Source organism: Amblyomma mixtum, chromosome 4 (genome assembly GCF_055824585.1).
Source record: "Amblyomma mixtum isolate Tamu chromosome 4, ASM5582458v1, whole genome shotgun sequence".
Lineage (NCBI taxonomy): Eukaryota > Metazoa > Arthropoda > Arachnida > Ixodida > Ixodidae > Amblyomma > Amblyomma mixtum.
In genome coordinates this window covers 70,114,630-70,142,438 of record NC_143015.1, presented here as the reverse complement: position 1 = coordinate 70,142,438, position 27,809 = coordinate 70,114,630, and the positions used below count along the sequence as shown (strand labels likewise).

The 27,809-nt window shown below is 48.3% G+C and overlaps 1 protein-coding gene across 2 annotated transcripts; it reads right to left on the bottom strand.

Annotated features, from left to right (window-relative positions):
* Positions 1-18: 18 nt before the first annotated feature.
* LOC149346865 (uncharacterized) lies at positions 19-27,744 on the bottom strand. 2 transcript variants are annotated; one of them, XM_089586729.1, is made up of 5 exons: positions 27,441-27,744; positions 18,214-19,110; positions 13,624-14,766; positions 10,544-10,780; positions 19-381 (listed from the first exon to the last, which is right to left on the bottom strand). In XM_089586729.1, exons 2-5 carry the CDS (start codon positions 18,811-18,813, stop codon positions 181-183), a joined length of 2,181 nt encoding a protein of 726 aa, XP_089442855.1. In that variant the 5' UTR covers positions 18,814-19,110; positions 27,441-27,744; the 3' UTR covers positions 19-180. The 2 variants fall into 2 exon arrangements, with proteins under 2 accessions (XP_089442855.1, XP_089442854.1); XM_089586728.1 differs by having other exon boundaries at positions 13,624-14,910; positions 27,441-27,742.
* Positions 27,745-27,809: the final 65 nt, after the last annotated feature.

The window sequence follows — 27,809 nt, the reverse complement described above, 5'->3', positions numbered from 1 at the left end:
CTGCCTCCATAAAGTGTATTATCATTTTGTGCAAATAATTTTATTACAACTTTTTTCCACCTTCCTCTTCTATGCACAATAGCGTTCCTTAAGCCTTTCTAAGCCTGTGAAGCAGGTTTGTTGTGCAGCGTGAACGCCTGTATTTAAGGTGCTCCCAAATTTTTAAGCCTTAAACGATAGTTATCTAGGTCGGCGAAGTAGCGGCTTCTGGACACCCTTAAGACTTTCGTTGTGCAGGGTCTGGACCCGACCGCTGAGCAGCGAAGCACGTGCAGATGACCGCGTAGACGAATTCGAGTGGAGCTCCGTGGAAAGAGTGGTCGACGTGACACGTGGACGCCGTCCACTTGCCGTGCGGGTTCCGGAAATCCTCTCTTTCACCTGCAAAGACAGTTCCCATTAGGCTTAGTTTTTCTGGACATTACCAACTTGCGCCATCTGTCGGGGATTTGTTTGTCCTCTTGAAAGAAAACTGGAGACATCGAAGAGATGTTTTGGGAGCGTGTTGATAGCGATGGCTTTCTATTTAGATGTGTTGCGAAGTCTAACTTGTAGAATTGTTACCCTAACCGGCTATTTCTGATACCTATACAAAATCAATGCGGCGAACGGAACAATCAAACATCACGCGCAAATTTTATATATTTAGAGCCATGAGGCACGTAACAGCAGCCGGCAAATTAGAAGCGTTTATTGAGACTTTCTACGTCCTGGCAACGAGAGCGGTACTGTGCGGGGCAGTTAAAAATTGGAACCTCCTGTTTATTACTACAGACGGTTTGCTCCCGTCAGCGCCGAGCGGGTTAAAATAGTGTCCCTTAATTTGAACCCTGTCCAACTTTAACGTTGTACATCCTGAAACTATCATGAATGAACTTGTAAATCAACATTTTCTATCAGCACTGTCAGTAGCCCCATGGTTAAGTCCTGTTTGAGCTGACACTTTTCAGTCATTTTGCCAAAACTCTTGCGTGCAGTCCTTTTGTCTTTATAAAGGTTTGGTTTGGTTTATGGGGTTTAACGTCCCAAAGCGACTAAGGCTATGAGAAGCGCCGTAGTGGAGGGCTCCGGAAATTTCGACCACCTGGGGTTCTTTAACGTGCACTGACATCGCACAGTACACGGGCCTCTAGAATTTCTCCTCCAAAGAAATTCTTGCCACCGCGGCCGGGATCGCACCCGCGTCTTTTGGGCAAGCAGCCGAGCACCATAGCCGCTGAGCCACCGCGGCGGCTGTTTTGTCTTTATAAAGGAATCAAAAGTGCTGCAATTCACTTTCCTAAACAACCTAGAATACTACTGTTTAACAATCAGAAATACATTAAAAAACCTATTCATAAGAAGCTCTAATTCACCGCCAGTTCGCAACACTGCATGGCAGTGCTTTATCTAATTCATCGATGTTGTAGTACCAGATGAAATACTAAACGCTGTCAGGATTTTACTTGTAAAATACGAAGTGGCTCTTCCGATCCTCATGTTTTTCGCTCACTTTGCTCACTTTGTTGAGACAAAAGTTCCGCTCGCTAGTTCTGACCTATGAGCTACCATCTAACAATAGGCTTAGTTTCCTGGACGTTGGCTCTTTCTTTGGAACAGGTCGTAGCCAGCTGCTGGCAGATGAACCGCGTAGCAGCAAGCCTTTACTACCCTTCAGTTCTGCTCATTCCAAACTGGTCAGATGGGCGACCGCCAATCTATGCCTTCAAAATTCCATTCCTAAGTCTTGTCCTATTTGATATACAGACCGCCGCGGCCGCGGGTTCTATATTCGCCGCGACAGTCGAATTTCGATGGAGGCGAAATGCTAGACGCCCGTGTGCTGTGCGATGTCAGTGCACGTTAAAGAACTCCAGGTGGTCGAAATTTCCGGAGCCCCTCACTACGGCGTCCCTCGTAGCCTGAGTCGTACTGGGACGTTAAGCCCCATAAACCAAATCAAACCAGTAGTTTCCAGCTACAGTGTAATAGGTTGTCGCTCGCTGGCTGTCCTGGTTATCTGCTGATAGCTGCTACAGAGCCACTGCTGAGAAAGGTAAACGCGAATACGCAAGCTGCAGCTTGTGCTGTCGGAGAAGGACCGGGAAAACTTTGTGTTGTTTCGTATATGCACACTGTATCCCACAATTGAAGCATATTTCGAAGCGGCTAGATGTACGCGTTGTTGTATTGCACTTCCGTCGACTGCAGAGGGACAGAGGCTTCGTCAGGCACCACAGCCTTTAGCCTCTGCCCCTGCAGCAGATGCTGTAACTGCTCTGCTCAAATAAATATTTTCAATTTTCAATTTCAATTTTTTCACCCCCTGAAAAGTTAGATAGGCTATACAGGGTAGACAAATCAGAAAGTCACGTGCCCAGGATGTGCAAGAAGAAGCACAGTTTCCTTTGTCGAATGTAAAGAGGGTGTTGTGTAACGTATTCCGCTATCGTGTGAAGCAGTGTGCAGGACAGACTGGTCGGTGTTGAAATGATCGCCTCCAAGAGCACGAGCGCTATGAAACGAACAAAAAGGAACAAGACCGGCTGCTAGTAGTGTACTGCAATGAGTGCCAAGGGTGTACACTTCTCTATGACAAGACGGTCCTAATCGGTAAAAACAATGATAATCGCACGTGGGAACTAATTGAAGCGCAAAAGATAGACCGATTAGAAAGTGCCTATGTTAGCAACCCCTCTGTTAATCTGTCCCAAAAAGAATTTGCGTTCATTCGGGCTCGATGATATCACTTATGTCTAGTGATATCACGACAATCCAGCGTGTACATGTAGATTTGTTTCTTCGCAATGAAGTTGTTGGAACTTAGCGCTGTGTGTGCGTCCACTGATTCAGTGTCCGAGTCGTGTGTTGCGCTACAGCGATGGCTTTAGATTAAAGGCACTGGTCCCTTTTTTTGCAAATCAGTGAGAAATTTTTCGCACCTGTCGCGGTGCAAGCTCTCAGCTTGTAATATAGGGTAGTCTGCGCTAATGGCAGCAAATTTTTGACGCTCTTTTAAAATTTGTGGGGACGCCTTCGTCCCCTGCGTTCGCTTTCCCGCATTGCACACCCCACTGTTGTTAGCTCCTCCGAAACGCGCTCTTCTGTTTTGGTTACTTTAACTAACAGGGGAGGGCGCTCGCGTCGTAGCGACACCAGCGCCACGGATGGCGTTTTGCTGCGCGCGCGCGGGGGATAGCTGGCTCTCTTCTCCCTGGGACAGGATAGCGTGTGGACGTTCACGCGCAAAGCTCCGCTCTTGGCCGCGGGCGTCCTCGTGTGGAAACTTCTTCCCCTCAGCTCGTTCCGTCGGGCCTCGGAGTTTATCCCTTTGCCCTACCGTGGGCGGACGTTCGCTCGTAGCCGTGCTGGTGAGTCGGACATCCTAGATTCCTCAGTGTATTTTGTTGCTAGCTGGCGTTATTGTTGCTATAGCAATAAATGCCTTGTTTGTGTCAGCCAGTGTGTCGTTCCTTTGTTCCCGCAGAGCAAGGCCCGCCGTGGTCGGCGTGCGCTCAGTAGCGCTCGCGATCACGGGGTGGGGTCAGCGCGGTTTTGAACTATGTCAGCCGCGCTTAAACGGGGAATACGTGTTTATCTTCCCCTTTTAAACCCCATATCTGGCGCCCAACGTGGGGCCTGCTCTTGGAACATTGGACGACAGTCTGTTCGGTTCGAGGAACGCTCTTTGTCCGGACTTGACAAGTGCTAGGCCTAGAGTGAATTTTGATCGCTAGGACCTGCGGCATGCTTTCTTGAGTGCGAGGTGTATTGCGCTGCAGCATGTTTGAACTTTTCGACATGCTCAGCATGTTTTTTTTTGTGAAGTTTTCTTCCTGGAATTTCTTCAAGAACCACTTGGTCCGCATCGAGGGAGCGCGAGGCCTAGCGCCCGCGTAGTTGCCGAGCCCGAAGCGAGTGAGTACGGAAGCCGCGTGGGTGGTCCGAGTTTTCTGTATATATTTTCTCGCTGTCTCTTTTTCGACTCTGGGAGTCGCGGCTCTGGGAGCCGGGTGGCCTGGGGCCACGGGTGCCTTCACGAGCTCGCTGGTATTGCAGCTCGGCACCGGGCGTTCCGACACCGTCCGATACGGTGGGCGCCGATCACTCAGCAGCTGCTTCGTGCAGTGAGCGGGGAGGACCACCCCACAACGCTGATGTCTCCTCGCGGCTGCGCGCACGAAACCCGTTTCGGGTCTTTCCTTTGTTGGGGGTCGTCGACCTTCACAGTGGCATTGAGGCCTAAGGCTATTCATAGCCGCCTGCACCTTGTCAAAAGTGACACGACCACCGGACCGTGGTATTGAGAGGGGGGCGCACTTTGCTGGCCCACCCGTTTTTTTTAACCTCGCATGAACCGAGCATTCTCGTTCAACTCAAGAAAGGGCTTTGTTCACTCGAACTTTGCGTTGCACAGCCGCCCGACACATTTTGCTAGCGAGTTGAGCATTGAGCCACCAGGCCCTTGTGTACACCGTTTCCCCTCCCGTGACCTACGTTAAAGGCATGCGGAGTGTGTTTCGTAAATTTTACAGATCTGGAGCCACTGCGGCTTGCTGTCCTATGCACATCGTCTCGCTGCCGCCTGCTGCGACGGAGCGGCCTGTATCCTGTTCGCCGCATCCATCCGGGGCAGCCGTGGCGAGACCAGACAGCAGCCACGTCTGGCTGCTGTTGCCCTGGCGACTACTGCGGAATCTTGGCCTGCAGTGGTCAACCGGCCCTCCTCTTCGCGGGCCTGCGGGCACTTAGCCCGCGGGCCATGCGAGTCGTCCCAGCGGAGACCTTCACGCCGCCTTCGGAATACCGCGGAAGACTGCGTGCACCCTGTCGGCGTGACCTCCGCTGCACGACCTGCCTCAAGTGCATGAAGACCAGGAGACTCCTCCATAGCATGTAACTTGCAGGCGCGTGGGTCTATTTAAGGTTGGGGGGATGTGGGGACGCCTTCGTCCCCTGCGTTCGCTTTCCCGCATTGCACACCCCACTGTTGTTAGCTCCTCCGAAACGCGCTCTTCTGTTTTGGTTACTTTAACTAACAGGGGAGGGCGCTCGCGTCGTAGCGACACCAGCGCCACGGATGGCGTTTTGCTGCGCGCGCGCGGGGGATAGCTGGCTCTCTTCTCCCTGGGACAGGATAGCGTGTGGACGTTCACGCGCAAAGCTCCGCTCTTGGCCGCGGGCGTCCTCGTGTGGAAACTTCTTCCCCTCAGCTCGTTCCGTCGGGCCTCGGAGTTTATCCCTTTGCCCTACCGTGGGCGGACGTTCGCTCGTAGCCGTGCTGGTGAGTCGGACATCCTAGATTCCTCAGTGTATTTTGTTGCTAGCTGGCGTTATTGTTGCTATAGCAATAAATGCCTTGTTTGTGTCAGCCAGTGTGTCGTTCCTTTGTTCCCGCAGAGCAAGGCCCGCCGTGGTCGGCGTGCGCTCAGTAGCGCTCGCGATCACGGGGTGGGGTCAGCGCGGTTTTGAACTATGTCAGCCGCGCTTAAACGGGGAATACGTGTTTATCTTCCCCTTTTAAACCCCATAAATTTTATGCGAAGCATACTAAAATAGCCCAACCCAGCTCCTCGAGCGCGGCGGTGTCGTTACCATTGACCTTTCGTGACCTCCATGTCATACCACGTGATGCGTGACGTCACAGCAGATGAAAAACGGGGGCCCAACTCGCGCCGTCGCGCGAGGCGTCGCGACCAAGGAGGACCACGTGATGCGTTACGTAACGACATAGGAGAAACGGGGCCCCAGCTCGCGCCGTCGCGCGAGGCGTCGCGACCAATGTGTTTCTTGCTTCTGCCGCTAGGTGCGCTGTAGTGAACACGTGATGCTGGAGCGGCGGTATCATGGAGGAAGAAAAACTAGGAGGGAGCATGACGTCACAATCTTGAAGCCTAGTCATAAAAAATATAATGGAAAGCATCATGGGAAATAGGCCCTCACGTGACAAGGCAGCGGTAGCTCTTAGCCGGATTTCGGTTTCGGTTTCGCTCTCTCGCTCTACGAGCAACTGCGCGACCATCTGCTTGTGTTCACTGACGGCTCCGTGGTGAGCGCAAACTGCTCGCTCGCCGCAGCGGCCACCACCCCCGAGCGACGCGTGCGATGACTGCGGCGCCGTGGAGACCACATGCTCCTTCGCTGTGCCGCTTCTGCAGTGCCGCGTCGCAAGATGCTCGCGGCCTACAGGGCGCTGGGAATCATACCGGACAGTCTCGAAGCGCTCCTGTGGCCGCGCGGCAGTGCGCACACCCGTGACAGAACAATGGTGAGCCTCTGTGCGTTCATCGAGCAGGCGGGCTTGACTTCCCGCTTGCTCTTCGCCAGGTAGTGCGCGCGTGACACGAACGCTCCGTGGGTGCTACCTCGGACGGTATACGCGGCCGGGTGCCCCACCCCGGCCGCTATAGTGCAGTGTGCCGCGCGCGCGATTAGTCGAGACAGGACGCTACGTGCGCGCGGCTACGTAGTACATACAGTTTACTTCTTTTTGTCAGTGATTGTGCACAGTGGCCGGGAGAGCCAGCGCAGGGGCCGACGTAAAGCCGCCGGCACTCTCTGTCGACAGCGAAAGTAATACTTCACTGCTGCATTTCACGTCGGAACCGCGTATGTGCGCGAGCGTATTCGGCGCGACTTATGCCTCGAGAACAGCGGAGAACGGCGGGCCCATGGGCGAGCCGAAGTCCGCCTGCCCGAGAAACAGAATCGTGCGCAGCGCGCCGGAGCGCTCGTTAAACACGTCCGTCCGCCGCGAGCGCTCTGGAAGCCATTGCGCCCTTTTTTAGAGGCTAGTTTTCTTCGACTTCTCTCGAGTTCTCCGCTTATAGCATGCGCTGAAATAAACGCTCCGTATGTGTGTATAACGACGAAAGGAATTCCTCTCCATTCTCTTTATGAACCACAGTTGAGCAGTGACGATCGAGGCCGCAGCTGCACCCTTTGATGAAAAGTTTACCTGCAGTTTTCTACAGCGCACATAAAAACTCGAGTGTAATCAACAGAAGTGTTGAGACGCGGAGCCTTCAGACAACCTCGAGCTCGGTACGCATTCCGCCAAAGCTGCAACACAGGCGCTGCGCTTCTGCGCTACATCGGAGCACGGACGTTCACTAAAAAACACCGCTGATTGGCAGTCTGGTAACTGTGGAGGGCCCATTTCCCAAGAGCCAGTGCGCAAAAGGGCCCTCGGCAGCGGCGTCAGAGGAGGATGGCTTGCAGAGGCTGAGCGCACTCTCTCCTAGTTTTTTTTCCTCCATGGGCGGTATACAAGGGGGTGCGCCTGCCTCTGCTAGGCGTACACGGGATAGAGATGCCTCCTGGAGACAGGGCTGCTCGTTGGAATGAGAAGCAAAAGTTGCGGCGTGCTACAGAGACTGATGAAGGGCGTGAAGAACGTCTAGCCAAGCGGCGTGCTCGATATGCAACTCGGCGACAATATGCTTCGCATCTGACTAGGCTTAACCTAAGCTAAGCCTCAGCCATTTTTTGTTTCAGTAAATTTATACATTTTCAGATATTTAAATTTTTTTCTGCATTTCCCAACCTGCTACATAATTTGTCCGGAGTGAAAGTTATCGGTGCATTCGGCTACATTATCGTTAATACCATAATATTAGGCGCCATTAAACGGCAGTTATTATCTTCCTAAAACCATTAAAATGAAAAATATATCCCTTTTAAGGATATTTATTAGGCCATGTGGACATTTAAAGACCATATTATCGAAGATCACTATTTAAGTGCACTGTAAAATGTATCCAAAGCTATCACTTACATGAATCTAGGTTTTTGTGAGTGTAGTGCGCTTCGTATTACTCACTTCAGGCAAGGCCAGCGAAAGCATGAAAATGGGAGGTACAATTGTGCGTTTAATAACGGTCCTAGAAAAAGAATTCAACTAGCTGCGCCAGTAATAGCTGCGTAATTTGTTAGCACCTTCCGACAAGAGAATTTTTACATTCGACAGCGTAAACAAAAAAAAATATTTATCCAGGCTTCTCAGCAACGCTATTTATTCTTTTTCACGGAAAATAGCCGTTCGCGTTAGCGTCCGGGTACTTAATCGTACGAGCAGTGCACTTGGATCTCAGAACTGCGGCATAAAGGCGTAGACAATGGTGTAGAGTCAATATTCTCGTTCTCGTTCTTAATATTACTAACGCATGTTTGTGAAGCTCTGACCAGCAGATCCCTTGTGAAGCCTTAAAATAAGCCCAACTGTCGAAGCTTTTCCGCACACACAGCCGTTCAGGTAAACCAGAAGAGCTCCCGTCAGCTTTAGTTTGTATATGAGCGGGAACTCAAACATAACAACTATGAAAGAAGCATACGCCCTTCAAGAGTGTGTTGATCTTGCACTGATCATATGTTTTGTTTCATCCGGTCGATTGCCTCGGCTGTTCACGGCACACTCTCAGACAGGATAAGGTACGGAGGCCGCGCGGTGTTTAAACGATGGGATAAATTATGCAGCGCTGGCTCCCCTCAAGCTGTCCTCAATACGTACAATGTTCCACTCGGGCCCGTAACCGTTAGCGAGAAGAAACTGCGGCCTATAGGAGTTGAGCTACTTATGTGTGCCTGGACTATTGCACTCCAAAACGGCACCACTGTGGCTTTCTCAAGCACAAAAAAATCCCGACAAATACTTTTAGTATGCGTAGCATCCGCCACGTGTCACAGGACATAAAACTTACAAAATTTTGAGGAAACTTTGATGGTCTCGAACAGCCGTTTGAATTTTTTTCTGTATGAATATCAAACTAGTCGCTGGAGCCATTTTAATATCAGGTTTTGTACCTCGTAGAAAAGTACAGCCAAAACTGTCAATACGTTGGAGTCGTGTCTCAATGCAATGCATATCTTTCGCACAATTAGAAGTGAAAATATATCCCTTCAGTGACTTTGTGTTCGCTTCTCGTGGCTAGACAGACAGGTCTCGAGGGCAACGAAGCGGCCGACGCCGCTGCCCGCGCGCTCGCTCTCCGGGCATCGCCCTCGACTCCCCCGATGTGGACTGCGACCCCAACGCGACTTTTACCTTCAAGGAAATCATTCAATATTACAAATTTGGCCATGCAATCTTTCCTAAGCCCTGCAAAGGCCTCACGAAGGCGGAGGAACGCTTACTTCTTCGCCTTTATACTAAAACACTGCTGTGCCCGGCAGTCATCAAACATTTCGACCCTGCGTGCACAGGGGAGTGCCCGCACTGTAGGGAAAAGTCTTCGGACCTTTACCACATGGTGTGGGCATGCCAATCAACCCCGCACCTTCCCCCTATCCCCAACCCTACCCGGGAGGACTGGGAGGCGGCCCTGCTCGGCTGCTCTGACCTGGCGAGCCGAGAAGGCCCTGGTCGGGCGCGCCCAAGCAGCAGCTACAGCCAATGGGCTCCTGTAACGAGCAGCCCGCCTAGCGTTTGTAAGGGACGGCCCCTTAAGGACCGCTCCACTCGCTCCCTGTACATATTTTAAATATAATGTTTTTTCAGTCAGACAGCTCTAGTTGTTGCTAGCCAGGGAATTTGGGCTTGAAAAACTTCAATTCCACTATAATGCTCGCTTCTCTGAGATTCAAACCTTACCAACACAAGGCAAGTCGGTTGAAGTAATGAAGTACGCAGGTAAATTGGCCTTCAGTAAGTCCAATGTATCAGGCGACGTCGGACGGCTAAAGGAGCTGGAATCCGGCGGTGTTGAATCTCTATGCCGCGCTCAATATAAAAATTACAATTACCCACGAGTTATGGCGTGCGTTTGGTGCTCTGTAATACGGCGCATTTAACTGTGCGAAGATCAAAGGGTCGATACCGTTACCGCTTACAGGTCAGCGGTGCAATAAACACTTGATTGAAGTGCTGGGTGAGCCCATTTGAGTTCTGAGATGCGTTGTGTTTCCCAGCAGCGCTACTAAAACGGCAGACATTGTTTCTGGGCGTGGAGTGTTTGCCTAACCGGGCAGCGTGACGACTGCTGTGGTATGGCGGAACAGGCCATTTGTCGTGCACAGCTGTGTTTTATCTCCACGGCAGAAGTTTCACATTTCATAAGTTTATGGCAAAGGAAGTGAAACTAGAGAGGGTACGTGCAGAATCTAGCATGATGCGTCAGATGACGGTCTGTGCTTAGCCGCTGTCTAAAAATATGGGATGTTTTCATAAAAACCCCGCTTTTCTGGACTTCTTCAAATGGGGACACCTACCGGCCGCCAGAAGCGTACTCCGTGCACCTAAAAGGGATTGGAACGCTTCGGGAACATATTGACAGCGATTGCGTACTCTTCCTACTAGCTGCAAAAAACGGCTTGTAAAATGAGGTCTGTGCTCGCTGATGCTGGTTCTGGGGGCCCGAGAAAATCAGTGGGCAGTAGCAGATATTCTAAGTTCCCGGTGGAGTTGTGCATATTCAGCGCTGTGCAACAAATGGTGGCAGCGGCTTAGAGTCAAAGCGTTACTCCGTGCTCTGTCCAGCTTTACTAGGTATGAGAGTGTTTCGCTTTCCACGGCTTCTGTTCCATGTAAATCGTTATGCATCTTAGAGGTTGTAGATGTACCCCTTACCATGAGAAGCACGTTCCTCTTAAAGGTGAATGCGAAGAATATGAACGCTCCTTGAAGACCACAGAGTACGATGAATGGGTACCAGAGGGCGCGAAGACCCGTGAGGGCAGCCGCGAAGCCGAACACCCACGTCAGCCCGAACACCACGGCCAGCTTGACATAGAGCGTCAGTCGACTCCTCTCGTTGCTGGCGCTACTGACACCGCCATTTGTCAATGAGTTGCGGGCCACCTTCGCCTGCGAGGGGAAGCGAGTGTGGAACATTTGCACAGCACTGCTCAAGCACGTACTTAGTGAACTTTCTGTGGCTGGTATGGGCTACTGCTGGTTACTTTCTACTCCTTCCTCCGCCAGCTCAAGCAGAGGGAGAGGGTGGGAGCGGAAAGGATTGTTGATGTTTCAGTGACACAGCACCGCCTTCCGTGAGGCATCGCTTACTTGCAAAGAACATAATTTGTAGCTTAAAGGAATTGATAAGTAGGCTTACTCTCGTGTTATTTGTGAAGGCTGGGTGGAGACATTTCTCAATGGCTGTAAACTGTCTACAGAGAGTAAGTAAAGAATGGTCTACTGAAGGTTTAGTAGACAAAGGTCTTTAGACTTTATAGAAGAAGGGTTTATAAAATTTTACGGCATAATTCTACATAATGTCTATAGACAATTTTTAGACGTCTGTATACTATACAGTAGGCTTTTGTCTATCTACTCTATTTACAGTAATGTACAATAAGTACATGGCCATCAGTCCATAGACTGCAGACTGCCCATAGAGTTGTAAATATTAGACTTTCCCGAGACTTTTTTCTATGGACTGTCTATAGATGAAATTTTCCAACAAGTGTATGGCTATTAACGTATAAATTCTCTAAAGAGCAGTCCGTAGGATTTTTTTATAGAAAGCCGATAGTCTTCATTGACAAAATCATATGGACTGTATATAGCCTTTCTAAGGAAATTTATGTAAGAGTGGCTACATCGGGGCAGTCTTTTGACGTCGATTTTCTCAAATTGGTTTCAGTGTACGCGCGTGTGACGGATATGCACTCTATAGGAGCAGATTTTGCACTTCTAAACGAGCTATGCTGACAGAATACGTGCTGTTTTTTCCTTACTCATACTCTCCTCCTGTAAACACTGAATGTGACCGAGGTTCCGATTGCTGCTCCGTGTTTCCTTTGCATAGAAGCCCATGTTTTCTACAATAGCTATAGTCGACTGTCGACTTTTCCGCTTCGACTGATCTAACTGCAACTGGCCTTCGCCAGCAGTAAATTATGTGTTGTGTTGGGTTTAATGGCACAGAGACATCTAAGGCCATCATGCGCCAAGAACAAGGTATAGGAAATGTTTTCTGTGGGAAGCAGTAAATTACTTCAGTACTTCGTGTTCCGTAATATAGCCGGAGAGCACAATAATACGTTTTATTGAAACGCGAGTGTGCTTACACAATTCTGGCCTTAGTGGGCGCATTTATTTGCTATTTTCTCCTGTGCCAGTGTGCACGTACACTAGAACATAACTGACTTCCCTCTGCAATACTGAACACCTGGAAAGTCCGAAGTAATGAAATAAAATCTCGCACACTGACAGCGTACTTATCGCGCCTCAGAAGGATCTGCTTGGGACTTATTTCCCAAAGTAATTGATTCTAAACGCCTAGTTATGTATTTATTATAAGAGTAGGTTCATAAGAAAAGAATTGGCACTACGAAGTTTTCAATATGTGCACACTATACGTAGCAGAGCGGTAATTAAGTGAGAGAGTGGTGTGTTTTCTCGTTTCTTGTCCTGGTTTGTGTTCCGGCTGTTCGGTACAGCGGGCTTAAGCAACTAGCCCTCCAAAACGTTCTAGGCAATCAAATGAGTACCTTCTTCATCATAAATTTAGCTACATGTCAGGAAGGACTTACAAAGCTACGAATTATATTATTTGCTTTTTCTTAAATGCGCTGCAAGATGGGCGCTGGGTGCAGTCAGATAGCTGTAGGAGTAATAGTAATCGTAATAGTAAATATTGCTGTGACCGTACTTAAATAAAGAGCACCTCGGCTCCAACCATCCTTTTCCCCACCTGACCAGCGTCTGGCGAGATCTCCGTGCCTACGAGGCATGTGGGGACAGCTGCCTGAGAAGCCTGGGGCTAAAAAAATCAACCTCAACGTAGAGTGTTTCAGCCGAGATCCTTTCCAAGCCAGGCGAGGCTGTTGCAGTCAACGAGGACCGCACAGTGGCCCTAGCGAAGGCCCGATTATCTCCTCTCCTTCTTCGGGAGCCCCCGAGGGCTACAGGTCTTATCTTCCGCAGTGGGTGTGCCGCACGACTCTCCTGCCCTAGCTACGAGACCTACCATGCTGTCCTTCAAGGAAGAAGTCCTATTATGGGGTTAGAGCTCCGGCCTATCGGCGAGGAGGCAGCCTGAACGCCTTATGCTCGCGCGGGACACATTTCACTGTCAATTCGAGCACCTGGTGGTGTATATACGCAAGCTCCACAAAACACAAAGAACATTCCCACCAGGCAGCATTCCGACCGGTCAGCTAAAGAGGCACCACCCAGACAAGGCGCCCAAGCAAAAGCGTGGCTTATTGAATGCAAAGATTTAAATCGTCAAGAAAAAGCTGTTTAGGAGCGTCCGGCTCCTTTCTTCGTCGTACTCCTCATTCGTTCTGTCCCTCACAATATTATGTAAATAGTTTGAGTATATCTGATGTGTTTATTTTCCTGAGCATTTCTGTCTTTGTACCCAATGAATTGAGCTAGCCAATGAGGTTTAATATATTTTTGATGTTTAAGATTTGTCTATTTTCTCAATATCCTATTCTTCCCTTATTATGTTTAAACACTGAAACAGTTGAAGCCGCCATTGCATTGCTTATAACCGTAAATGGGAGAACTATTAGAAATGCTAACGCACGAATTTTTGCACTCATTCGAACAAGCACTTTTCTTAAAAAAACACTTTGATTCAAGCTGACCGACGTAAACGTTAGCCAGCTCTGAAGGCGATATCTTACAGGTAATCGTAAGTTTTCTATAGCAGTAGTAAGGATTTTCATTCGGGAGCAAAGTTGTAATCTTACCTGCTTACTGGTTTGATGGATGCTGCGTGCCGTCAAGAGGAAGAAAGCTGTGTTTGCTAGTAGCAAGATTAGCACGGGCGCCCCGAAGAATGCAACCAGACTGAGTGGCCGATTGATCCAGCAGAAAGGCGAACCATACGAAGGGCTCCACGGCGATTCCGGCTTCACATACTGCAACGTCGACGCCGCAGCTACCAGTAACGCCGGCGCCAACCACGCATACGCTGAATATTTCACGAACGCACTCACTGCTCGCGAACTGCCACTGACACCTTTGCGGAAAGTTCTCTGTACGTCCATAGCCATCACGTTCATCCAGAAGAAAGCTGCGAGGTGGGCGCCGTGGGAGACTACAGCGCACGTGCTGCAAAATGCAGAGCCGGCTTGGAGGAACAGTCCGCCGGCTACGAAGCTACCTTGGGCCACAAGCACCGAAATCGCGAGGCACAAAAGCAGTCTGGATGGGCCAGTCCGCAGTTTTGGCACCAGGGCGTATGCAACCACGTGTAACACAAGACACAACACGGAAATCAAGAGCAAGACAGTAGACAAGACATCTTCGAAGCCGACTGGCCTAAGGGCTGCTTCATGGTCGGGTGTTGGCATACAGGCTATCACTGCACCGGTTTTGTCCCGATACCAGCGGTCTGGCTTCAGTAGGGCAGAGCCAGGCGCTGGCAGGAGAGTTCCGTCATCTTGAACAACGACATCCTTGCTGTTCTCAAGGCGAGTCCATTGGCAGTCCTTGCGTTGGACGCACACGTCAGCAGGACAGCCTGACCACACGCAGCTTTTCATGACGGGGTCGTAAATCTCTTCGCGTCCGCAGGTGTTCTTGGCAGGTGCTTTTGATAGGACTGATGAATGCCAGTTGCTGAAGTCCATGACCACTGCGTAAGACATGCCTGCAGCAGAAAAGACTCGAGTATCTGGTCCCTGCTGGGCATTCAGATGGCAGGTGAGAGTTTTTGCAGAGCGTCCGTTGCAGATGGCGCAGTGGAGGTTCCTGTAGACGAGCATCTTGACTGTGTCTTCTACCATGCTGGCGTAGCTGTGGCACTTCTCGAGGATCTCTGAGTCAGGGTAACCCTCTGGGCAGGTCTTCACCAAAGGCTTCGGTCGGCAGGCCGTGACCTTGAGGTCCTGTGGAAAATTTTCGCCCTGAAGCTCTTTGATCAGTATGCTGCACTGTGCCTTGCGTCGGATGCCCTCCGATTCCCAGCGGAGCAGCATTTTTCGAGTTTGGAAGGAATAGCCCGTATCTTTGGCTATTCCGTTCTTCAGTGCCTGGAAGCGTCAAACAACTTGTAAGTTTTCTCCATTACTTTTGTTTCCTTCGGGCACATCTGTGCATAGAGTTGGCCGATATGCCTTATTGGCAAGAATGGGCTTAACACAGGTATAATAATGGCTGCTCAGACGAAATTCCCAATAAGCAGGTGTCCAAGAAAGTGTGGTAGGGAAAAGTAGTATTTTCTATTGTTGGTAGAATTCGCATGGTATGCAGTTGATGGCTGGTTGCTATATTCGCTCGCTATGAAATTTTCTTGTTTCATTACGTGATGAGAGGAAATAACGAATGTGCAATCACGTTTCTCCAGGGAAAAATTAAAAAGTATGAAAAGATTATCCGCTAAAAGAGCGAACTTGCGGGCATAGATGCACTTCTGTTTGTGAAAATTTAGTTTTACAGTCCCTCAGTATATTTTGCGATGCGGTCCCTAAAGATTTTGAGATCAAATTTATAGTGAATAGACAATACACAACAATGTACTGAAAATGCCTTATTTGATCCGCGTCGAATGTATTTTCTGTCTTTCGCTGAAGATCGCGCAGCAATGCAAGTATATCTGTGCACCATATACGAGGGGGTACCCAAAAGAATCCGAACTAATTTTTTTAATCGGCAGAGCTTCTGTGGTACCGCGTTTTGCCACTAGGAACGCATAGAACGAACATTCCAGAGTCAGTAAGCCGAGTTCCGTCGCTCAAGGAGGTCAGACTAGTTTAGGCAGAGTTTTAGAGTGACGACTGTTTTGTGTGAGTGTCGTTTTTGCAATGGCTGATTATCGTGAACAGCGTGCGCCGGTGAAATTCAAATTTTTTCTCGGAAAAAGTGGAACGGAAACTCTTGAAATATTCAGAAAGACGTTCAAGGACGATGCTATGGGAACAACTCAAGTGTTCTTGAATCAAATCCTGAATCAAAGCAACAATCATGCCAATGGAAAACTTCAAATTCACCTCGCCTCAAGAAAGCTCGTCAGGTGAAACTAAACCTCAAAACAATGCTGATTTGTTTTTTCGACGTGAGAGGAGTCGTCCATTCAGAATTTGTTCCGCAGGGTCAGACAGTTAACCAGGCTTTCTACTTGGGTGTTTTGAAAAGATTGGGCAACAGTGTGCGGTGGAAGCGGCCTGATTTGTGGCAGACGGATGACTGGTTTTTCCACCATGGCAATGCCCCTGCTCACACAGCCCTGTTTCTACGACAATTTTGGACCAAAAATGGCATGACCCCTCTTCCTCAATCCTCATACTCACCCATCCTTGCCCCGTGCTACTTTCTTTGTTTCCTAGACTGAAAAGACAGGTGAATGGAAAGCGTTTCGCTGATGTTGCTGAGGTGAAGAAAAAAACGACGGAGGGACTGTCAAGCATCACAAAAGATGAATTTAAACAACGTTTTGAAAAATGGAATGAAAGATTCGACAAGCATATCATTGCAAGTGGAGAGTACTTTGAAGGAGATTGAAGGTCTGTGCCTAAAGTGTGAACAAATAAGTTCAAACAAAAATAAGTTCGGTTTCTTTTGGGTACCCCCTCGTAGCTGTGAATTGAATAGCGTTTAGCTGACAACCACTCTGTAAACGCTACTGTACACCATCTTTGATTTCAGTTTGTATCTTTTATAAACTTAACCCCTTCGAAGTTAGAAAATAACTTCCTGTACTTCTTTTTGGACGTAAATGGGATGTCATTGGGCTTAGGCAGGTTAGGAGGACGGGTGAAACAAGCAAAGTGCTAAAAGCCGGACACAAAAATTTTTGTGAAAAGTTTTCGCTTCAACACACACACACAGACCAGAAGAAATCTCGGGTACAATCATATTAGAGCGATAAACGTGGACGCCAACAAAGAAATCATCACCATCCTGAATACGTTCACTGGGGGGACAAAGACCTCTCGCATACCTCTCCATTCGCCCTGTCCTGAGCGAGCGGTGCAAATCTCCTTATCTCATCCGCCCACTTATCTGCCACCCCCGGCTACGCTTGCCTTCTTTTCGTGTCCACTCCGTTACCCTTAAGCACCATCGGTTATCTTGCTCGCGCATTACATACCCGGCCCAAGCCCACTTCTTGATTTCGACTAAGATGTCATTAACCCGCGTTAGTTCTCTGACTCACTTTGCCCTCTTCCAGTCCATTCATGCTTCACCTATCACTTTCCTTTCCAAATCTCTCTGCGAGGTCCTCAGTTTAAGTTGAATCCTTTTTGTTAGCCCCTACGTTTCCGTTTCATAGGTGACTACCGGTAATGTGCAGCTATTGTACACTTTTTCCCTGAGGTATATTGGTAAACTGCCATTCATGATGTCAGAGAGCCTGCCGCATGCGCTCCACCCCATTCTTATTCTTCGAGTTTTTTTCATCTCGTGATCTGGATCAGCGGTCATTACCTGCCCAAAGTAGACGTATTAGTACCTCTTATCACTTCCAGAGCCTCGCTAACAATTGCGAACTGCTGTTCCCTTCCGAGACTGGAAATCTTTACTTTGGTTTTCTGCATATTAATTTTTAGACCCACCCTTCTGTTCTGGCTCTCTTCATCTCCTGAGTAACTTATCCAGGCGATCTCATCAGCGAATGGTAGATTACTAAGGTATTCTTTATTGACTCCTATCCCCACTGTTCCCAATCCAAGCCTCTGAATACCTCTTGTAAGCAGGCGATCAAGAACATTGCAGGGATCGTGTCTCCCTGGATAACACATTTCTTTATTGAAATTTCATGGCTGACTGAATGGAGAATTATGGTAGCTGTGCAGCTGTTACAGATACCTTCCAGCATTTTTACGTGAAGATACTCTACAGCCTAATTCAGGAATGCCTGGATGACCGCCAAAATGCAAAATGTACTTTGCGAATTTCATTTAGCTGGCTGTTCGCGTCCAACCAAGACTGACATATGTCCTTGAGTGTACATAAAAACAAAGGGTCACTAATATTCTTGCTTAGTTTTCACTTTTTGATATGTTTCATTGTAGTTATATTCTCTTTTTCTCGCTCTTTGTCCTGTCGCGCTGCGTGTTCTTATTTTGTATTTTCTGTACTGTACATCTGCCGCTTTTATGTTGTATTCTTGCTTTTTAAAACCCACTCTTGTCTCGAATGCTTCGGCAATCGAGGGTATGCAAAATAAATAAATAAATAAAGATATATCCTTACAGTACGAATTTCTCGATTATTAATGCCACAAATTAAAAAAAAACAGACATTCCTCTATGCTTTCTTGGTTTCGGCAACTGCTGCCTTCATTAGTGCCTAGAATAATCTATATGTATATTTTTTTCCCGCAAATTCCTTGCCTCAGATGCTTCTGTTGGTTTGCAGTCGATCTGAAGCTCCCAGTTGCGCAAGTCCCGGGTATCGCCATTGCAGGACGCGCAGTACACGTTCCTGTACAGCAGTCCAGACTGGCGACTCAGTACGGGCAAGTCGTCCAGGTACGAGAGCTTCATTCCGCCCCGTTTCTCGGTCTCACATCGCGCTTTCGTATCATCGTCTTCTACAGCAGGAACCCACTCATCTGGGCACCTCACGATGGCCACCAAGTCGCGGTTGGAGCCAGCCGGAACGCAGGCGCGCTGCGGATTGCGCACTTCTTCCAGGAACTGGTCTGCGCAGCAGTCCCCCATCTGGAAGCACTCCTGCCGGCTTCGACACGTGCACATGTTGGGCTTCTCCCCGTGGGTCACATTGCAACTGTCCCTACAGTCCGTGTGGTTTAGTCCCACGGCCATCCGCTCGGCTCGAAGATCCTGCGGCGTCATCGCCAGCGACGACGCCTCATCGACCGCCAACTCCGCAGTATGGGCCTCAAAATGGACGATTAGAAGTAGGAGAACGTACCAGCGAACAGTGTCGGCCGCCAGCGGCACAGCTGGGCAGCAGTGAACGGTGGCCATGATGCTGGCTGTGGGCCCGCTCTGGGTCCTGCAGAGCGGAGCGGCAGCCTAGGGATGACGCTTTTGCGGTGCCAAACCGCTGTCCCCAGGTTCGTTGGTGGTGAGGCGGTGCGTATATTGCGCCACTCAAGGCTTTGAGAAGCAACGGCGGTGACTGCAGTGCTGGCTGCAGAACCCAAGAGGCGCCTGGCATCCGTCACTGGCACCACCATGGTGAGCAGGAGGGGTGCAGCGGCTTTCCAGTGGTGGTTTCATTTGACCCCGTCTTGTCCTTCAGCTTAGGCCTTTCCACGAGGGCTGCAAATAAATAAAAGTGCTTCAGATACCAATGGGAAGTGCTTACATAGAAAGCTTTAGGCGATTAGTGCACAAATTAAAATCAATTGCAAGTCGCAGGAAAGTTGCGTTATAAATAAGCTCTTTTTTCCTCTCGTCCGCCCTGAAAGAGGTAACGTTAGTGATGCGGAGGAACGGCGCCGAATGAACATCTGCAGCCTATCTGAATACAACACAATACGCGCCCTAAACAGCGGTGTGTCGTAAAACCGCAGAAGAAAGTTGATCAGGGCGCTGCGGGTCGTAAAAAGCTTGGCTCGGAGCCAGCTGCTCAGGTTCGCAGGCGCGCTAGACGAGGTTTTTTGCGTTTGATTGAGTTTTCCCTACACTGATAGAAGCCGATCTGAATTTCCGTGTCAGTGAACCGCTTGCGAATTAAATGAAGGCTTGAATAACAAGGGCGGTAATGCTGGTGCCCTTGTACACCGCGCTCCAGATCTTTCCTCCAGCGTTTTTACCTCCTTTTTGGTTTTTTAGGCGAAAGCTTTACATGTCCCATTGGCACAAAAACCGCTGTCCGCCGTTCGTCAGGGTCCATGGCATGAAATTCATCAATTAAATCACTCGCAAGGCGTCAGCAGCAGTCCATAAGCAGAAATGTCTACACCACGTGTAACACGTGTAAGCGCTGAACCAACAATTGGCTGTTTAATCAGAAAAAAAAGAAACAGTAAAATATCTAACCGCCGCGCGAGAGGCTCATGTCATCTTCAAAAAATAAAAGCATTAAAACGATGAATCCTTTTATTGGAGCGAGATGGATACCTCTAGGTCTTTACGAATTAGCATATGAGTTATCATTTTCACGTTTTTAATTTTTGAAGATGACACGAGCTTGTCTCGCGGTGGTTAGATATTTAACTGTTTTTTTTTTTCTAAAGGAACAGCGAGTTGCTAGTTCAGCGCATGTACGTGTCTTTCCTTTCCCTGGTCCTTCGTTTTAGTTGCGCTGTTCACTTTCTGTCAAGATGTATTGTCAACTCGCCCCTACGCTACGCTCCTACAAAATATTGATTATAGCCCCACTGCGTCTGGCCCACCGTTGATTTCGGCCCACTGATCAAAATAGCATAGCTATTCGTCGTGTGCTTTTCCTCAACGTCGCCATCCTTTCTATGCGGAATTATGCCCTATTCTTGCTCGTAATACTAATATTATCCTTCTTTGATGCGAAGGCCGCTGCATCACCGGACCCGAACGCTAAAAGGGTTTTGTGTACGTAATCAGAACACCGAGTGCTGAAGATATGGGCGGCCTGCTTAGGCTCATTTATCAAGGCCACCGCAAGCGTTTTGACGTCCACGAGCGAAGCATTTCGCATGTTTATGCTTCGCACTATGTCCCGCAGAAATCCAGGGCCAAAAATGAACAAGCGCTTGTTCTCTCGGTGTCCACAGGAAGCAACATGCATAGCTTGCCAGGAACGGATACAGTTTATAGCCGAATGCGACGAGGCTTCTTTCAGGCTGCGCAAGCCATTAATCTGTTCCTCAAGGAGCCTTGGATAGAGGCTGATACGGACGCGGCAGAAAGCAGGGAATGCTTTTGTCCATGCCACTATGTGAAGAATGCAGTGGACATCTATCTTCCTCTCTTTTCCTATTTTCCTCAGTTCGGAGCAGTGTTCCGACTGACTTCGCCGTACCACACCGTGCATATGGTAATGAAGGGTTTTGCAGTGGGACGCAAGGACGCGTTTTCTGTTTTAGGTGCTGAATATGTGCGTGTCATATGTCGCTTACCAGTACACTTTTGTTCGTCTTTGTGAGTGCCGAAAATTGCATTTCATTTCGTTTATTAGGTCCTCAAAGGCACCATTCAAGGGGTATTACATGAGGGGTGGGCGGGGAGTACGGCAGTTACGACAAAAAATGATTTTGTTCGTTTATTCAGTCATTCATATCGCATCTTAGTCAATGCGTAGTAGTCGGCTAGTGAGTGAGCGGTTTCGAAATGCATTTTCTCTAGCGCTTATGAAGAACAACGGACGAAGAAATAAACGGGCGCAACGCACGCTAGACATATGCAGTACAGCTATAGTCGGATATAAGTCAAGAACGCAGGGGCTTTTCCCCGTAAAGGGACCCCCTTCCAGCCAGTGACGTCGGCCGCTTCTCTTGACCCTGCTAGTGTCACAAAGCAGGGAGTGGTGGATGAAAGGGGATAACCCCTACCCTCTATGGTGGGAAATAGACACCTCACTGCGTTGTGGAGCCGCTGTGTGCTTTGTCACACTAGCAGGGTCATGAGAATCGACCGACGTCATTGGCTGAAAGGTGGTTCTTTGCCGGGGAAAAACCGCTGCTTTCTTGAGTTGTATCCGACTGTAGCATACGTTGCGTCTGCCCGTTTCTTCGTCTTTTGTCCTTCATGATCGCTCGAGAGAAGGTATTTCGAGACGCCTATTAGAGCAGTTAATCATTTTTAATTAACTGAGAATTCCGAACTACACTAACAGGAGCTTAGTTTCAAGTTTCAGTGGAACAGATGGCTGGTAGAAATTACACATTGTGACAACAGTGGTGCTTTTCATAAATAAAGGCTTGCTCCCAGCGAGGCTAGACTTTCTCTCCGGTCGAATTCTTCGTGTTTTCGAGGAAGAGAGATGCGCAGCTGGTCAATACGAGCCCGCAGCAAAAAAAAAAAAAAAAAAGAAATAGAAAAATACGCGCAGCTCATTGCTGGAAAAACTCGCGGTGTCTTAAGAACAAAAATACCTCCTACTTTCGAATCGCATTTAAAAAACAACAAAAAAACAATGTACGTGGATGACTGGTCTCTCATGTGCCATTGTTAAAGATGGTCTTGAGCACATCTAATAACTGGCAGCCTGATTCTCTACAATCAATAATTGCTTTTTTTTTTCAGAATGTAAATAGCTTTATGAAATGACAGAACAGCACTAAGACACTTTTTAAAGTGCGTTTTGATTACTTACAGTAATTAGAAGCGTCTCTTTTTTTCGTCCCGACGTTGCTTTTAGTTTTGGTACGTTCCCTCGAAAAAGAGTCTGCCCGCCCTCATCGTCATTCTACGCCTTATGGATGGCTCAGTAAGAGTAATGTTTTCTCTACACTTAGAGAAGAAGGAAGCATTCTTCTCCGTCTTCCTTTAACCAAGCATAAATCGGGCTTTGCAATTCTGAAAAATGCAATGCTCGGAGATGTGCTTTCGACATAGACCATGTCGTAGAACGCGTCCTTAAAACTGCAGTGACCTCCGCCTTGAGCGTGGAACTTTTGCACAGAGGATAAACTTAATCTAAGGTATGCAAGGAAGTGTGACTGTAAAGAAAGTCTTATTTTTGTGGCCGATATTAAAGCCCTCGCCATACGTTCCAGGCTAACAAGTCGCCACGGTGGCTCAGTGGTTACGGCGCTCGGATGCTTACCCAAAATACGCGAGATGGATCCCGGCCGCGGCGTCCGAATTTCGATAAAAGCGCAATTCTAGAGGCCCATGTACTGTGCGATGTCAGTGCACGCTAAACAACCCCAGGTGGTCGAAATTTCCGGAGCCATTCACTACGGCGCCCCTCATATAGCCTGAGTCGATTTGGGACGTCAATCCCCCATAAACCAAACCAAACCATTAGAGGCTAACACAAAATGAACGACCGCTTTCGTAGGCTGAAGAAGTTACTTACGCCGACAGCATATGCCCCCTGCTAAATCTTGGGCAAGGTACTTGGCTGAAGTGATAGGATAAAAGTTAAGGAATGGAGCTTGAGACAATGCTAACCGCACTTCGGTCAGCCGTTAAACTTTTAACGTTATGGCCTTCTACAACATTGACTAGTCTTCAGTAACTCAGAATCTCGATGGCACGCATGTTTGGTAATTTTGTTTCTTTGTAGCGCGACAGCACTTTTAGTGCCACAATGCGAAAATGGCTGCGTATGTCTGCAAATTCTGAGAGTGAAGCCGCCAACCTCCGCAAGCACAATCTCTAGCTAGGGGGCTGGCCACCCATCAACCGCCATCCTGCATCCAGGTCCCCTACACACCCCAGCAACGCCCATTTTCTCCCTCCAGAGTAGCCATCTGCTACTGATTCTAATCCAGCTTTAAATCTAACTGCTTTCTCAAAATTTTTGCGTCATATGTATGATAATCCCATAATTTTTTTCATTCAGTTGAACGCATGAAAGCTGCAGCTACCATACCGCGACCTTGCCGGATTTGCGGTGGCCGCATGCTGCTTCCCGCTGGTAACGTATAGAACTGAACCTGTCCAACAAATTTCAAGTCATGTATGTAAATTTTTGTTTGGTTAGCGGTCTGTTTGAAAAAGTGGTTTACGTAGCTGCGGCGAAAACTATGCTTTTTAAAGGATGACAAGCTGGGAGATGGACATATATGGATCGTGTTTCCCACACCTGCATTTGTCTCCCGAGTCTTCCTGTTGTGTGCGCAAATCGCTATCTATAGTCACGTGTGCGTAGGGTTCGTAAACAGCAGTTATAAAGGAACGGAGCAGTGTAGGATATTGGACCCACATTTCTTAGGCTTACCCGCCTGCCTACAAGCTTGAACAAACGGTGCCTCTCATGTCTTCCAGCGTACGAACCCGAACAGCCGAGACCTGCCGGGAGTCGTGTAAAGATTACGAGTGGCCGTGCGTGGCGTCGGGCCAGGAAGGAGGTGCGTGCGCTTTGGCTTGTTTGCCTGATACCGCTGGGAAGTGAGTCACACTGTTTTCTTCTCCCTCGTCGTGCAAAAGTCTTCTGTCACCCGGGAGCTTTCACGAATTGGTGACCGGTCGGAATCCACTCATGAGTATGACTCACTACGGTGCTGTTAACCTCAGCGAGTTTATCGAATGCGTCCCCTGAAAGGATTTCGGAGTAAATTCCTCGCGTCTTTACTATAACACACCGTCAGCGATAGTGCGGGGATTAACTTTCCTTATATGTTTCCTTTTACGAAAGATTAGGCAGCCGGCAAAAAGGCTGTACAACATGACAAGGCATCGGCACCCATATATAATACGACTGAGCAGTCACCCCAGCGTTGGCCTAGTGGTCTGAGCATCCGCCTCCCATGCGAGAGGTGCGGTGTTCGATCCCCAGTGCCGCCGGGTAGCCACCGGTGATGCAATGCTTTATCCTGCCTGGTGCTCGGCTTCATTTAAAGTGAAATGCTTGGGAAATGGGTCTTTGACCCCATCTTGAGAAGAAAACACCTTTTGTCATAGTGCTCTTTGGCCCACGATGGCTTTGCGCCATAAAAATTCACAATCATCACGACTGAGCAGTCATATGACATGATTTCCAGTGAAAACTTATACATTTGGAAGCAACTTGATGACTTATGTATCATGATGACTTATATATCTTATATAACTTGATTACCTATACAAGAAATATGCAAGAGCTGAAAGAATACAGATGCTACACAGTATTAGTGCCGAAAGGTTTTCAGTGCCGTAAGAACCACGGTTTGCACCATATAAGGCTCCCAAGTTAATACGTGTAAGTACTGGTAGAGTGGCTGCTCCGGTGAAGCGGGGGTCCCGGGTTCGAACCCCGGACCAGGACGAATTTTTCTTTAACGACGAAGTTTCTGAGAAAGCTGTATAGCTTTTCTTTGTAGACGTATGGCTGCGCTCGGGTGGATGCCAGTGAGCAAGTACTCCCTTATTAGAGATATACTCCACCTTGGGGGATTCTTTTAAAACATTTGACCAAGAACTAGAAAAGACCGGGTCATCAGTCTGCGTGCAAGAAATTTTTGGCCTCCACAGGGGAAGCAGGGGTGCTGGCGAGTGACACGGGTGTTTGTGCGCATTTTACGGAACAGTACAGGTGCCATAATGCCGGGTTGGCTGTTTGGTTTGAGCGGGCTGTGTCGCAGTTTCTTCAGCACGCGGCTTCTAGCCGACAACCTGAGCAGCGTAGCGTGAATATTGCGTCTTTCAGTACACCGCTCTTCTAGCGCGCATAGTTTCAAAGAGCACCTCGATAATGATAACATCGGTATTGAGAGAGCTTTCAATCACGGGAGCAAGCGGCACGGGCGACCCGTTCCACATCGGCTGCACAATGAATTTAGATCGTATTCAATGTTACAAATGTAGGTGCCGTTATCTCGGACGTTGCTGCTAAGGGATGCGGTATGTTTCCGGATTGTGCAGGATAATCTAGAACTAGGCTAGTTGGTTCATAAATCATAATGCACTTAAAGCAGCAGCCAACGAGGGTCACCACATAGCAAGGAGACACCACACGAGGCTGTTAAGTATATATAGGCGAAAAAGGGGGCAGGATAAGGGGAGAAACCGAAAAATAAGAGCACTGCGCAGTCGCATAGAAGAGAAGTGGTCAACGTCAAAGGCTAAAAAGAAAATCACTAGGAAAAAACACGTGTAAAGAACGGGAGGTGTGAGGCGCCAACCCAGATGAAATACTAACAATGGTGAAAACAAACCAATCTGTGTAAATATGTGGCAAAAAGAAAAAGGCGAAACGAATATGCGAAGTAACAAGAGGAAAAACGGGAAAAAAACAGAGGGAGGTGCAAAGCGCTGACCCGGAAGAAATAGCAGCAGGGATACGCAAGACTAGAACGAAAGTAAGAAGACACGTGGCTAAAAACCGGCAAAGAAATACGAACAAAATATTCCTTCCGGTTTCCTTCATCCTTATGACTCAGCATTTGAGCACATGCGAAGATGCGCATGCTTGGAAAATGACTAATCGAATGCATCGAAAACAGTTCGGCGTAAACACAAAGCTTTGTTTTGTCACACATAAACACAAACACCTAAACACAAAGTTTTGTCCAAAATCTTAGAATGTCTTGATACTTATTACTACAGAAAGTAGCATCACTATGACTCCAGTTATTCGACAACTGATTCTACTTTGACTAAAGGCGCACGACCATCGAAACTATAGAGTAGTATTTTGCTCATATTTAAGACGCGTTTCGCATTACCGTAAGAAAATTTAGTTGGAGGCTGTGCAGCTTGCCAGGCTTGAAGGTTTCTTGCGTTTCAAATTAAAAGTGCGTGTGCGTGCGTGCGTGCGTGCGTGTGTGTGTGTGTGTTTGTGTGTGTGTGTGTGTGTGTGCGTGCGTGCGTGCGTGTGCGTGTGCGTGTGTGTGTGTGTGTGTGAGAGAGAGAGAGAGAGAGGGAGGGAGGGGGGGGACTTACGCGTATTCTGTGACCGATTTCTGAACTGTGACACTTGTTAATAAAAGTAGCACCGTAAATAAGGTGCGTGTGGCTTCTATGTTTGAGTGCGCAGATGTGAAAGTCATAATAATCATAATAACGGATTTTTTACTGCGGTTACGTTATTAAATTTCACTTGCGGTACGCATTGTGTCGATGGTAAACTAAGTCATCATCCAGTTTTCGTTTATAGAGCCATTAGGCAAAACTTCAAGAGCTGATAATTGTTCGCCCGGAAATGTTCTCAAAAACGAATTTCGGGCCCTTGTTCTGGGAACTTCAGCGACTACAACTGAATAACTAATTCTTTCCTTGTTATTTGTGAAACCTTTTTCACTTAATGATTACTGGGTAGCGTATATCTTAAGGCCTCCGAACATTAGACTGATCAAGCGAAGTGTCGTGAGTTTCCTAATTTTTTATATTTGCATTTACAGCCTTTTCTGGTAAGAAGTATTTGCTGAGATACAAAATACGTGAGTGCGACATATTGTGCTGGCGATATTTTGTTGCGACACGCAACACAATCCTTCCTTCAGGCCTGTAAGGTATAGGGAATTAAATAAACAGGTCTAAAAACAGCAACCGTCGGATAGTTTCCGTAGAAAGCAAATGACAATGAATTGAATGTAGTCTCGTTAGGTCACAAAAATGTACCTTAGCTGCTTGATTTCTTACTTGAAGGTTCTTCGTAGGTGGGTACTGTCTCCTATTATTTTAAGTTAGGGCCGCTGTAGGGTAAGAATGCAATGCGTTTTCAGTGCTTTAGGTTACGCACGTCACCATGCTCTGATTCCCTCCTAGACTAAGAAGCCAGAAGCGTCTAACACTTTCGTAAGACTCCCTGCCTCTCTGGGACTTCAGAAAAAGAACTACGCGACAGCGTTGGGAGCTGTCCGGGCAATGTAAGGCCTCCGCAGCGTCCAGCCATTTAAAAAACTGAAGACGCTTGTTAAGAATTTGGCAGATGGATAGGCCCCGTATAAACAGAGCTTCCTCCTCCGTTACTGCCACAAGGTCGCGTTGCCGAACGTCACGTCATTTCAACGTGCTTGTAAATAGTTTAAGCAAATTACTGACCAACCCTGTTGCTATAGTGAAACGCCCTTACTCACCTTTGCCTCCTCGTTCTTCGGTTTCAGTCCAGCGTACACCCTCCCTTCGTCAGCGCTGCCGGCAAGGTGAGCCGCTTGCTACACGATACTCCGGGGGAGGAATCACCGAGGCGTGCTTATCTCGCGTTCACCGCCAGGGCGGCGTGTGGAAGGGACGAGACGAGGGAAACAATAAAAGAATAGAGACCGAGGTGATTTGTGCTCGCTCGCGTACGGGCAAGAGCACGCCAACTGCTCCGCTTCTTGATAATCTTTGGGGCCTTCCACTCTTGACGGAGAGCGCGTAAGCGTCGACGTCGTAGTGATGAACACCGCTCGTTCGTCACGTCCCGCTTTCTAGGGCTCCGCGGTCTCTTTCCGTCTCTTTCT

Excerpts from the sequence above, each read along its gene's own strand:
- LOC149346865 (XM_089586728.1), bottom strand. The coding sequence starts at position 18,813 with ATGGCCACCGTTCACTGCTGCCCAGCTGTGCCGCTGGCGGCCGACACT. Across the intron at positions 14,911-18,213 it reads AACCAACAGAAGCATCTGAG|GCACTGAAGAACGGAATAGC; the intron begins GCAAGGAATTTG and ends TGACGCTTCCAG. Across the intron at positions 10,781-13,623 it reads TCCATCAAACCAGTAAGCAG|GCGAAGGTGGCCCGCAACTC; the intron begins GTAAGATTACAA and ends TTCCCCTCGCAG.